The sequence below is a fragment of the Carassius gibelio genome, chromosome A25 (genome assembly GCF_023724105.1).
Source record: "Carassius gibelio isolate Cgi1373 ecotype wild population from Czech Republic chromosome A25, carGib1.2-hapl.c, whole genome shotgun sequence".
Taxonomy (NCBI): Eukaryota; Metazoa; Chordata; class Actinopteri; order Cypriniformes; family Cyprinidae; genus Carassius; species Carassius gibelio.
The window spans coordinates 17,377,956-17,388,911 of NC_068395.1; the positions used below are offsets into that span (position 1 = coordinate 17,377,956).

The 10,956-nt window shown below is 35.6% G+C and overlaps 1 protein-coding gene across 2 annotated transcripts in view; it reads right to left on the reverse strand.

Annotated features, from left to right (window-relative positions):
* The window catches only part of wwp2 (WW domain containing E3 ubiquitin protein ligase 2), a 39,799-nt gene extending 31,427 nt beyond the window's left edge, over positions 1 to 8,372 (reverse strand). Inside the window, exons 1-4 of one of the 2 annotated variants that reach the window (XM_052543843.1) lie at positions 8,288 to 8,372; positions 7,546 to 7,630; positions 2,929 to 3,085; positions 2,578 to 2,699 (exon numbers count right to left, since the gene is read on the reverse strand). In XM_052543843.1, the coding sequence (XP_052399803.1) occupies positions 2,578 to 2,699; positions 2,929 to 3,085; positions 7,546 to 7,618 (352 nt within the window). In that variant the 5' untranslated portion in view covers positions 7,619 to 7,630; positions 8,288 to 8,372. The remainder of the gene's footprint in view (positions 1 to 2,577; positions 2,700 to 2,928; positions 3,086 to 7,545; positions 7,631 to 8,287) is intronic. The other variant, XM_052543842.1, reaches the window with a different exon arrangement.
* Positions 8,373 to 10,956: the final 2,584 nt, after the last annotated feature.

Consider the following 10,956-nt stretch of genomic DNA (forward strand, 5'->3'; position numbering starts at 1 on the left):
TCTAGTGCTAGCAAATACATACGTTTTTCAGTTTGTTAAAACCTAAACTTCATTTACATTCATGACATTTTATTTGACTGATTCTTTGTTTTGGCAACACACTCACTGGTTCATATTTAGTGTTTTAAAATAGCAGGACAGAAGTGAAAGTGGTTTAAAAGGGTTTGGGGGAGAGCTCAGCTGTTCATTTCAATCTATACCATGTTAGCCTTACATACCTCTGAACAAACGCTCACATAACAGCTGTCAGAAACTTATACAAGAACAGCAAACACTATGTCTTTAGCATATTAAGAAAACGTTAAAGAACAGTTCAATCAAAATTTTAATTCTATCATAATTTACTCTCATGTCATCCCAAACCAGATTTCCCCAATGGTACAAAAAAGGACATTTTTGAAAAGTATCCTTTCTTGTAAATGTACAAAAAGTCGTTTTTTATTGTGTTAGTCTTGTAAATTGCACCAGAGGCTGCTTCTCTGAACATTTGAAAGGAACTTCTTCATATAATCATTTTCTGATGACAAACGTTTCACAATTTCTCTAAACAATGTGAAAGAGACAGCTGACTCAGAAACAAAAAAACTAAAAAAAACCTTGTGGGGTGACGCTGCTGAAAGTCAAACCTCAAAACCTTTCAGGAAAAACACAGCACTGAGCTGAAATGAACATGTGGCAAGCCTGTACAGTACTTATTCCAAATCTTTCAGACTGGTGGTGTCAAAAGACCCAGCAATGCAAAAAAAAGTGTTAATTACAGGAGGTCACATGTTTTCAATCAGAGACTTTTCACCCCTCTAGCATAAAATGCAAGAAAAAGAGGTTACTAGGTGTCATGAATGTCTGAGGTGATCAGCACTGATTTTCATCTTAATATTAGGGATGGGAAAAACTACTTGTGATTAATATGTGTTGTTTAATAATTAAGGCAATTAACACAGCTTCTGTTTTGTCAATTCCTGAAGTAGCTACAGAGTTTAGTCATACTCAGTGTTTGACAGGAATGAAAACGAGGCTGTGAGGGACAGAGGTACAGTGTTTTAACGGACTGTACTGCTGTTTAACAACAGGCCAACTGATCAGCTCTTTTACTTTCTCAAAGCATTTAGTAAACATTTAGTAGACAAACTCCACAAAACAGTTTTATATGGTGCTTGTCATTGTAAAGACTTAAGATCATCCCTCACAGCCTTGTTTTCAAACAGGACTAATATACACACATGGTGTGTTATAATACTACCCAAATATCATGATCCTAACCTTTATCTCCATACTTGAATCTCTGATGGCCAGGCAGGGATTGGTCTGCTATGAATTGTTCAAATATTTGGTGCCTGGAGCCTGTAGCATTCACTCAGTTCTTTAAAGCTTAGCTTACGTTTGATACGAATAAACAGTGCTTGTAAACGGCTGTTCAGACTGTGCTCTCAACTGAACTAACAGAGGCTTGGATGCAGAAACAGTATTGCTCAAGTCAAATTATAAGTGGATATCTTTCACCACACACTTTGGTAAGCATTACAGTATAGGATCATCCGTGCACCGCTCACTGGCTCCATGAAGTGAGAAAAAGTGGAAAACTGAGGAAGGTTTAAGTGTACACAGCAGCCCTTACAAACCATTATTCATCTTTAAGTATCAATAAGGCTTTAAATGTTTATTTAAGCATGAAAATTAATGTGCAAACTAAACTCTAAAGTGGAGAAAAAAATAACAGAGTTTTCATTTAAACAAATAGCTGAGAGAGACAGAAAAATCACCAAACCTATATATTATCATATAATGGGTTTATGTGAATATCTTTTACCTGGTTATAATATCTGATCATTTGCAGTTTAGACCTAACTTTGAGTTATAGTGTGATGTTGAATGGCTTACTTATTTTATCTCATCAGCATGAATATAATTTATTTTTATTTATTTATTTATTTTTTCAAAATATCAAATATTTCAAACACCGTCTTCATGTTGTTTCCACATTAACTTGGGAGAATTCATGTGAAAACATATTTATAAAAATATTTGTCTCAACATCCATACTTATCATGAATTGCAGTTTTAATGTAACAGTACAAATCTGTTTACTGGTTAACGGTAATTTCCTGTAAACTTTACAGGGAAAAACCGTAAACGTACGTTCCCAGAATTCTCTGCGTTGCATTTCAAATTTAGTTTGAACTTGATGTTTTTTCTTTGAAATAACTATGTTTCTTCTTAATTTTTTCTCATCTGTTATGTTTATTAGGTTTGTATGTTACATAAAATTTTGTTAAATTAATGTTTATTGCATATTTCAGTTTAATGTGTCTCACCATGATGGTGTTTAGTGCTTGTGTGAATGACACCGTGCACCTTCTATGTATCTTATTATTTAAAAGCTGCTTGGGATGGGCTTTATTTCACCACGTGACTGTCTCATCACCACCTGCTTTTATAAAACCGTTAAACCAAAAACGGTTTTACCGTGTTTTTTACGGTATAATTCTGGCAACCACAGCTGCCGTTTTTTTACTGTATATTTTACAGAATATTTTTAACAGTGTAGTTTGGAGTTTTGTCTGTTTGTGATGAACTTACTCTTGCCATCATGTGTTCGCAGAGTGTCCAGTAAATCAATGGTGGCACTGCCCAGAAGTTCCTTCCTCAATGTGTGACAACTCCACAACTTCAGATCCAAATGACTCTGAGGAGTCACGTTCCTGTACAATAAAATAACACAAATGTGAAAAAAATATACATAGAATAAGCTACCTACATACAGTATGCAGTCATTTAATTAAGTGCCCTAGGACCCCTGACATGGCTATTTTTTCTTTTTTATTACTGTTTTTACTTGGTTACTGATTACTGATTGCAGATTCAGTAGTTTAAGGTCATTTGAAATGAAATAAGTAACTGATATATAATCTCAGTCACATAACGCCTTACAGTGTGAGGTCTTCATTCCACTGCAGCTCTAGATGTCCAGTGCGTTTGCCTGTTTTCTTCGTTTCACTGGTCAGGCCATCAGCGGTCACTTCCACGAATGAACTCAAACGAGGGTGACGATTGGGGAGTTTAGGAGACTGAGGCTTAGCAGACAACACTGTCAGATGAGCAGAACAGAACACAAAAACAACAAACACTTTCAGTTCTTAATCTTTCTTAAAGAGAGAATTTCAATGAGAATTAGTACATTTCTAAGTTCTAAATTAAAGTGAAGCAAACCATTACAGAGTTTTTTTTATCCCATATCATATTTACAATCAAGATGAATAAGAAGTAACAGTGAAAACACCCAGCAGTGGCCCTAGCATTTTGGGGGCGTTAAGCAAATTTTGTAAATGGGTTCCGTTTCATCTTACTGTGTGTTACTCTTACTCAGTTTGTTTATCTTTAAAGAAAGATATATTCATTTCTGAAGCAAACTAACATGCGTTTTAACTATTGCTTCTAGAGAAACAATAATGTATAAAGCAAGCAAATGTTACAGAAATGATTAAAGTGCAACTGAACACAAAGAATAATAAATAATAATAGAATAGAATAATAAAGAATCAGAAAAATGTTTTAAACACTTTCAAGTTATCTTTTTTTTCTTGGACTGGCATGTTTTAGTCCAGATTAAAATGTAAAAATATGTTTTATATTAAAATATATGACAAGAGTTTGGTTTTGTTATAGCAAATATAAAAAAAAAAAGTTTACAGCAAACCCGCAGTGTTGTAAATTTTAAACAGATAATGGAAAAAAAGCTAATATAAACTGATAATATATGACGCAGCAGCTGTCATTTCAATAAATGTGTATCATAAAAATTAATGTGATATACTAGGCTACATCACACCATAAACATGTGCACTTCCAAGGCAGGTTTTTGTTCATTATTTTCAAAGTTAGTGACATACACATAATGTCAGCATCCACGTCGTTAAAACAATACTATCACAAATGATACACACAACTCTACTGCCTCTTCATTTTTAAACGCCACTGAAAAAGCTTACTTTATCATTGTTACCATTACCCAGAGTTACGGTCTGAACTCCTGGTGAACATGTAGGCCCTATGTGAGACAAGTGTTCCTGCACAACCGGAGGCTGCAGTTTCAGGACTACATTTCCAGGACCCTAGTTTTTTGTAATGTTGTCATCCAACAAAATTGGATCCCCAAGAACACCAATATAAGATGAACAACATGGACAACAATCAAAGTGTGAGTACCGATTTTTTGTATTTTATAACGGTGAAACGATGCAATATAGCCAAAGTGAGAGCGGCTAACTATGAATTAATAATAAATTCCATGAATAATGAATTTGTGTGCTAGTTTTATTAATAACTTCGTTTTTAATTAATGGCCATGATTTAATTCATCCTTGTTGACTTGTGTGCTAGTCTAGACCTTGTTGACACAGTTATGTCACAGCACCGAATTGGCCCTCTTTAAGGGTCATGAATGATGTAATGCTTACCACTGATACCGGGCAGTCTGCGGCTTTGGTCTTTCTTGCTCTGTATTTGACCTGGTTGACACAACATTCTCTTATCATGCCTAGAAGCATGTGTGGGCCTTCGGGGTACGGTGCTCTGATGGTTTCGCTCATATTTAATAAATAGGACTTACTCTGTTTGCCTCGGGGACCATTCTTCCTCTGATAAATAGAGGTTCTGGTGTCCCTCAGGGCTCTATTCTTGGCCCGGTTCTGTTTAATTTCTACATGCTACCTTTGGGTTCTATTTTATCTAGATATGGTGTATCTTTTCATCTGTATGCTTTAAAGCGTGATGATAAGCTTCCCTTTGAGCCTACAGTATATTAGACTGCTTAGACGAACTGAAACTCTGGCTTGCTAGTAATGTCTTAATGAGAGCAAGACTGAAATTATCTTGTTTGGTTCAAATGATCACAGCACTAATGATGTTGCTCTCGATACTCTGTTACCTTACAGTACCACCGTGTTCAGAATCTGGGGGTTTTGCTCGTTTTGCAGTCTTAAATTTGATAAGCAGATATTTGCTATGGTTAGGTCTTGTTTCTATCATCTTCGTCTTTTAGCAAAGGTTAAGCCCTTTTTGTCTGGTAAGAATCTTGAAATCTTGAAGTCATTATGCATTTGTAACATCTAGACTAGACTATTGTAACTGTTTGTTCATTGGTGCCTCTCAGATTTGTGTCACACGCATACATTTAGTTCAAAATGCCACAGCCCGGCTCCTCAAGGGGAAGCGTAAAAGAGATCGCATTAAAACGGTTCTGATTTCACGTCATTGGTTACCAGTCAAATACAGAATTGATTTCAAAGTTTTGTTATTTGTTTTTAAGTCTTTGCAGAACCAGGCACCAGTAGCTATCTGAACTACTGCATCATGCTTCTCAGTCTAGATCACTTAGATCTAGGGACTCTGATTTACTATATATCCCTAGAACCAGACTTAAAAACAGGGGTGATCGTCCATTTATGGTCATCGGTCCTAAGTTATGAAATAGCCTTCCAGCCTACATCAGATCTGCCCGAACCTTGTCAACTTTTAAATCAGCCCTGAAAACATACTTTTTTCCAAGGCTTTCAATATCCCTTGATTCATATTACCATTAATAGTTTTTGATACTAGCTTTTCTCTTCAATTTTATTTTTTAGGATTTTATTTATTTTTATCTTACTTTTATTGTGTCTCTAGTACTTAAATGTTCTGTGTCATTATTGTCTGTTTCTTTTAGCCTTGTAAAGCACTTTGGTCAACACCAGTTGTTTTTAAATTTGCTATACAAATAAACTTCTATTTTATTTTAATGTATTGTATTAATGACTGCAATAAGTAGATCTAGCCAGCACATTAATTGAACTCAAAAAGATGATAGAAGCATGTTGATGATGTTGGATGTGGCAGATTTACCTGTAGCTTACTATATTAGTGTGAAAACGTGTTTAATACTAATTGTTTTACTATTAGTTAAATATAAATCATCTTTTATGATTAAACTGCACTGACTGCCTGGTTGCACCACAGTACGTGTTATTAGCCTGTTGTTTTGGCATTGTTTTGCTGGATCATGTAATGTGTTTGTGTGTGTTCCTGCTCCTGCTCCTGCACTTACAAATTCTACTGTACATAAACTGCATGCTTGTGCTACCCATGTATGGACCCATGTATGATGGCTTGCTGTTCAGTAGTGGTATTATATAGTATATTTAAATTAACAATTTTTTGAAAGCCTGTCCTATATGCCCTGGCTGTCCTACAGAATTCATCCTTGCAGCAGGATGAGCAGATCTTCCTTTCTGGTCCATATTATCATTAAAATTTCATCAATACAATTTACATTTTATAACATTTCAGAGTTTAAAGTTAGATGTCAGTAACATGATTATCCAATTCTCTCTCTCTCTCTCTCTCTCCCCCTTATCTCTCTCAGGAGTTGAAACCTACTGCTATTCTGTCCATGAAGCAACTAATGGAAAAAAATTTTGTCTCACTGCAAAAATGGCTAATATAAACACATTCTTGAATCATTCTTGAGTCTTGTGTCTAGCCTCTCTACAGCCTTTAAAATATCTGGCTGCAATTTTGTGACTGAAACTCCTGATTTCATTTGATACCATCTTTATTTTATCTGATACTGAGCTTATTGCTTAAACTTAAAGGGGTTAATCAATACACAGTATATTTCAAGAAACTAAGACCTTTAAGGTAACCCACTTTTTCTGTTGTATAAAAATGGAAATACATTTTTCATTCATATTTTAAGTGTAAAATCATGTATTTTTACATTTAAAATTGTGATTCAAAGCAGGTATATCACACACTTTGTATTTAACCTCTGATGCATTCTGAATCCAAAATCACAATTGGAAAAAAATATATATGTTCTTGAGATTCACTATCTTTGATAACGTACAAACTTTACTACAAACTAAACCACCAGGGTCCTAGAAATTCTGTCCTGAAACTGCAGCCTCTACTATAATCATTCAATTCGTTAGGTGGTGCTGTTACAAAAAACTAGGGTCCTGGGAACGCGGTCCTGAAACTGCAGCCTCTGGTTGTGCAGGAACATTCTGTTGTGCCCTATGCACCCATTTATGTGGTTTATCATGTGGTGCCAGTCCTGATAACATCGCAGTAATGTTATGATAACACAGCACAAACTGCTTACTTCATTAAATTAATTTTTTCGAAAGCAGAAAACATATTAAGACATCTTACTGTTAGCAAGACAGTTATGTAGAGTGGATAGGGTATTTATATTACAAGCATTAAATAAGTCGCAAAGGCTGTGATTCCAAGATCAAAGGTGCCAGGAAAAAATGTATGATTTTGACAAACAGGAAATGTAAGGAAATATGTCCTGACATGAACATCAGCTGATCTAGCAGCTCGCAGTTATAAAGTTATTATTCAGCACACATCCCCCTCTAGAGGACACACGGCACAGTGCAAAAACACACGCAAACTGACTGATCCTGCAAGCTGATGCGTCATATGAGGTTTTAAATCACATCAATTCAAGATAAATCACTCACAGTGCACAGTGCTGGTGCTTGATGGGACTGGTTTTCTTACCTTTCAAGGTCAGCTGTGATTTCTCTGGGGCCTGAACGTTGGCAGACTGAGACACACTGGCAGCTGCCATCATCACATCACAGCCCTGAAACACACACACAAATACATCATCAACTTCAGTAACATTCATACTTGCTCAGCCACTGCAAATTATAGTCAGAGGATAATAAACCATAGACGTGTGTGTTTACTGAGATCTTCTAGCATTAAAACCCAGTGATCATCTGAAGCACAGACACACATTACAGTTCAATGCAGGAAGATTTTACACGAACTGTTAAAGAATCAAAAGAAAAATGATGAGTAATCCCTTAATGTATGCTTTATAAAAATGTGTCATAATGAAATATGTGAATATCCCAGTCTGACAGCTTCACATGCCAGTAACTGATTTTGATGAGCAGACACAAACAAACAATAATAAGCCAGTAAAGCAAGGGTACGTTATACAGCAGTGTCAGCTGATAACAACATCAGAATTAGACATCAGAAAGACTCAACGGGAGATAATTTCTGCAGTTATTAGAGATTTATAATCATTGATCATTTTAAGTTTAATTTCGCATGATGGTTGAGATAGTGACGCTGTTTTGACTAGCAGTAACGGACATCATTCTAGATCAAGTCACAATATAGTTGAAATCGTCAAGAAGAACGCTTAATAAAAGAGGACAGGCTTATGTGTGATTTAACCGTATTTCTGTTTATAATAACACACACAAAAAAATGTTTTGATCTCTACCTTTTATCTGCCGTGAGACTGTGAGGCGCTAACTGTCATTTCCGCTTTAATGTCAGAGTCACGTGACTTACAGACCAGCACCGCGGTGGATTATGGGTGCGGATGCTCCATGGTGAATTTTTTTTCTTTTACTGTCTATGATTTTTTTCTGTTGTACTGTAGAATCTTAAAAAATTTCGGTAAAATTTTAAACATTATATCAACAAGTTAGAAAATGCCCATAAGTTTTTGACAAAATGTTCATAATTTGCATTTTGACATAGAGATCGATCTACGGAGGTTTTATAAGTTTTAGACCTAAATGTTTTTATTAAATGTTCACAGATTGAATGTACTTTGGAATTAATAATTGAATAAATGCACAAATGGAATTAAATTGGTATCTTGTCATACAAATTATTTGTTTTACTTATTATTATTATTATTATTATTATTATTATTATTGTTATTTTTAATATTATTACCATTGCACTTTTAACAGTCGAACACACTCATATTGTTCAAATCAAGGGGCACAAACAAATTGCGGATTATCCAAGACCAGGACTTTTACCAAACCTTCTGAAATACAGACCAAGGTCTTTCCCCAGACTAAACTCTGTTGGTCCAAGAACCAAGCAGTATATTTAATTTTTTTTTGCAGCATTCATTTAATAATCAGCACTATTCAAACATTTTCATTGTTTTCTTGTTTTTAACAAGAAAATATCTTAAATTTAATCATATAAATCAAATAAAAAATGGTAAACTTTGACTAATATTTTTATTCCTGTAATAAAATTAACACAAAAAAATATGTTTATTTCAGACTTTGATATTTCAGGGGGAAAATCTATAATTAATCTGCAATTAATTATTTGGAACCAATTGTAAAGAAAGGAGTTTCAGTAAGAAAGGACAACTTGCACAATTGTTTCCATGCTTTCCTGTGCTCTGTGCTCTACTGCATATGACTCATTTGCAGTAAAAACATTTAGGATGATCACATTTTGAGCAAATGGTGACCAATGCTGTTGTTATCCGATCGTGGTTGTATTTCTCTATTATTGCTACTGGATCTTAGAGCTGCATTTGATACTATCGACCACAACATTCTTTTGTCTAGACTACAAAATTATGTTTGCATTAGTGGAAATGCATTGTCATGATTCCAATCTTACTTACCTGACCATCATTAATCCATAGAAGTGAATGAAGAGTTATCATATCATTCACAAGTGCAGTATGGAGTACCACAAGGCTCAGTACTTTGCTTTTCACATTTTACATGTTACTCTTGGGAGATATCATCAAGAAACATGGTGAAAGCTTTCAATGTTATGTTGATGATACTCAGCTATATACTTCTTCACAGCCCTATGAAATACACAAATTTGCTAAACTAATGGAATGCATAGTTGATATAAAAAATGGATGACTAGTAATTTCAAATTGCAAAATTCTGGAAAAAAAACCAAAACAAAACAAAAACAGAGGTTTTAATTATTAGACCAAAAACCTCTGCATGTAATAACCTATAACACTGTCTAACACTTGATGGCTGCTCTGTTAATTGAACATACATTTACAGTACATTCAGGCTATACATTTTTATTTATCAGTATGTGTGTCCCTGGGAATCAAACCCACAACTTTTTGCAATGCTCTACCACTGAACCACAGGAACACTTAACTTAAAGGAACAAAAGAACACTGAGCCACACTAATTCTTCGTCATTAATTAGGAACCTAGGTGTGCTTTTTGATAGCAATCTTTCCTTTAAAAACCACATTTCTTACAATAGATTATTGTAATGCTTTATTGGGTGGTTGTTCTGCACTCTTAAGAAACAAACTATAGTCAAAAATGCAGCCTCTTGAGTTCTTACTAGGACCAGGAAGTATGACCATTTTAGCCCAGTTCTGTCAACACTGCACTGGCTACATTACATTTAGCAGTCACTTTTATCCAAAGCGACTTACATTGCACTCAATTCTCTTCCTATTTAGCGTGCAAACTCTGGAACAATCTATCTAGTGTTTTGTTTGGGAGGCAGACACACTGTGTAACTACTGGTGAAAGAAGTGTCAGGAAGCAAGTGCGAGTTAATGGGTTTTTAATAAAATAAATGACACAGTACATGAAGACAGGAACACAGGTGATACTTGGCAGTGGATACACAGTCCGAGAAGATGCAGGTGAGTGGAGGATCCGAAGTGTTTTGATGAGTTGGCAGGAACTACAGGGAAGCGAGCCGAGAGGTAAGAGATGAATCCAACGGTGAGATGAGATGAGTGGACGGGGTCCCGGGGAGACAAGACAATCCAACGAAGAAACAACACAAGTTGAGCAGAACATGAGACGAGGAACTAGAAACAACGCTCTGACAAACACAAGACGCTAGACAGGGCAATATATAGGGAGGAGTAATGAGTGACAGCTGTTGCTGATAACAATTAGCGGAGACGCCCACAAGAAACAATCAGTGCTGACGCGTAACATACAGACTTCACCCACATAGTGAAAAACCCCGAGATCACGGTTTACCAACCTACCTGCTGATTGTAATCATCAATAAGGGAGTGATCCAGTATGTCCCTAGCAGGTACCCAACTCCTCTCCTCCGGACCGTAACCTTCCCAGTTCACCAAGTACTGGAATCCTCGTCCCCTCCATTTAGAGTCCAGGA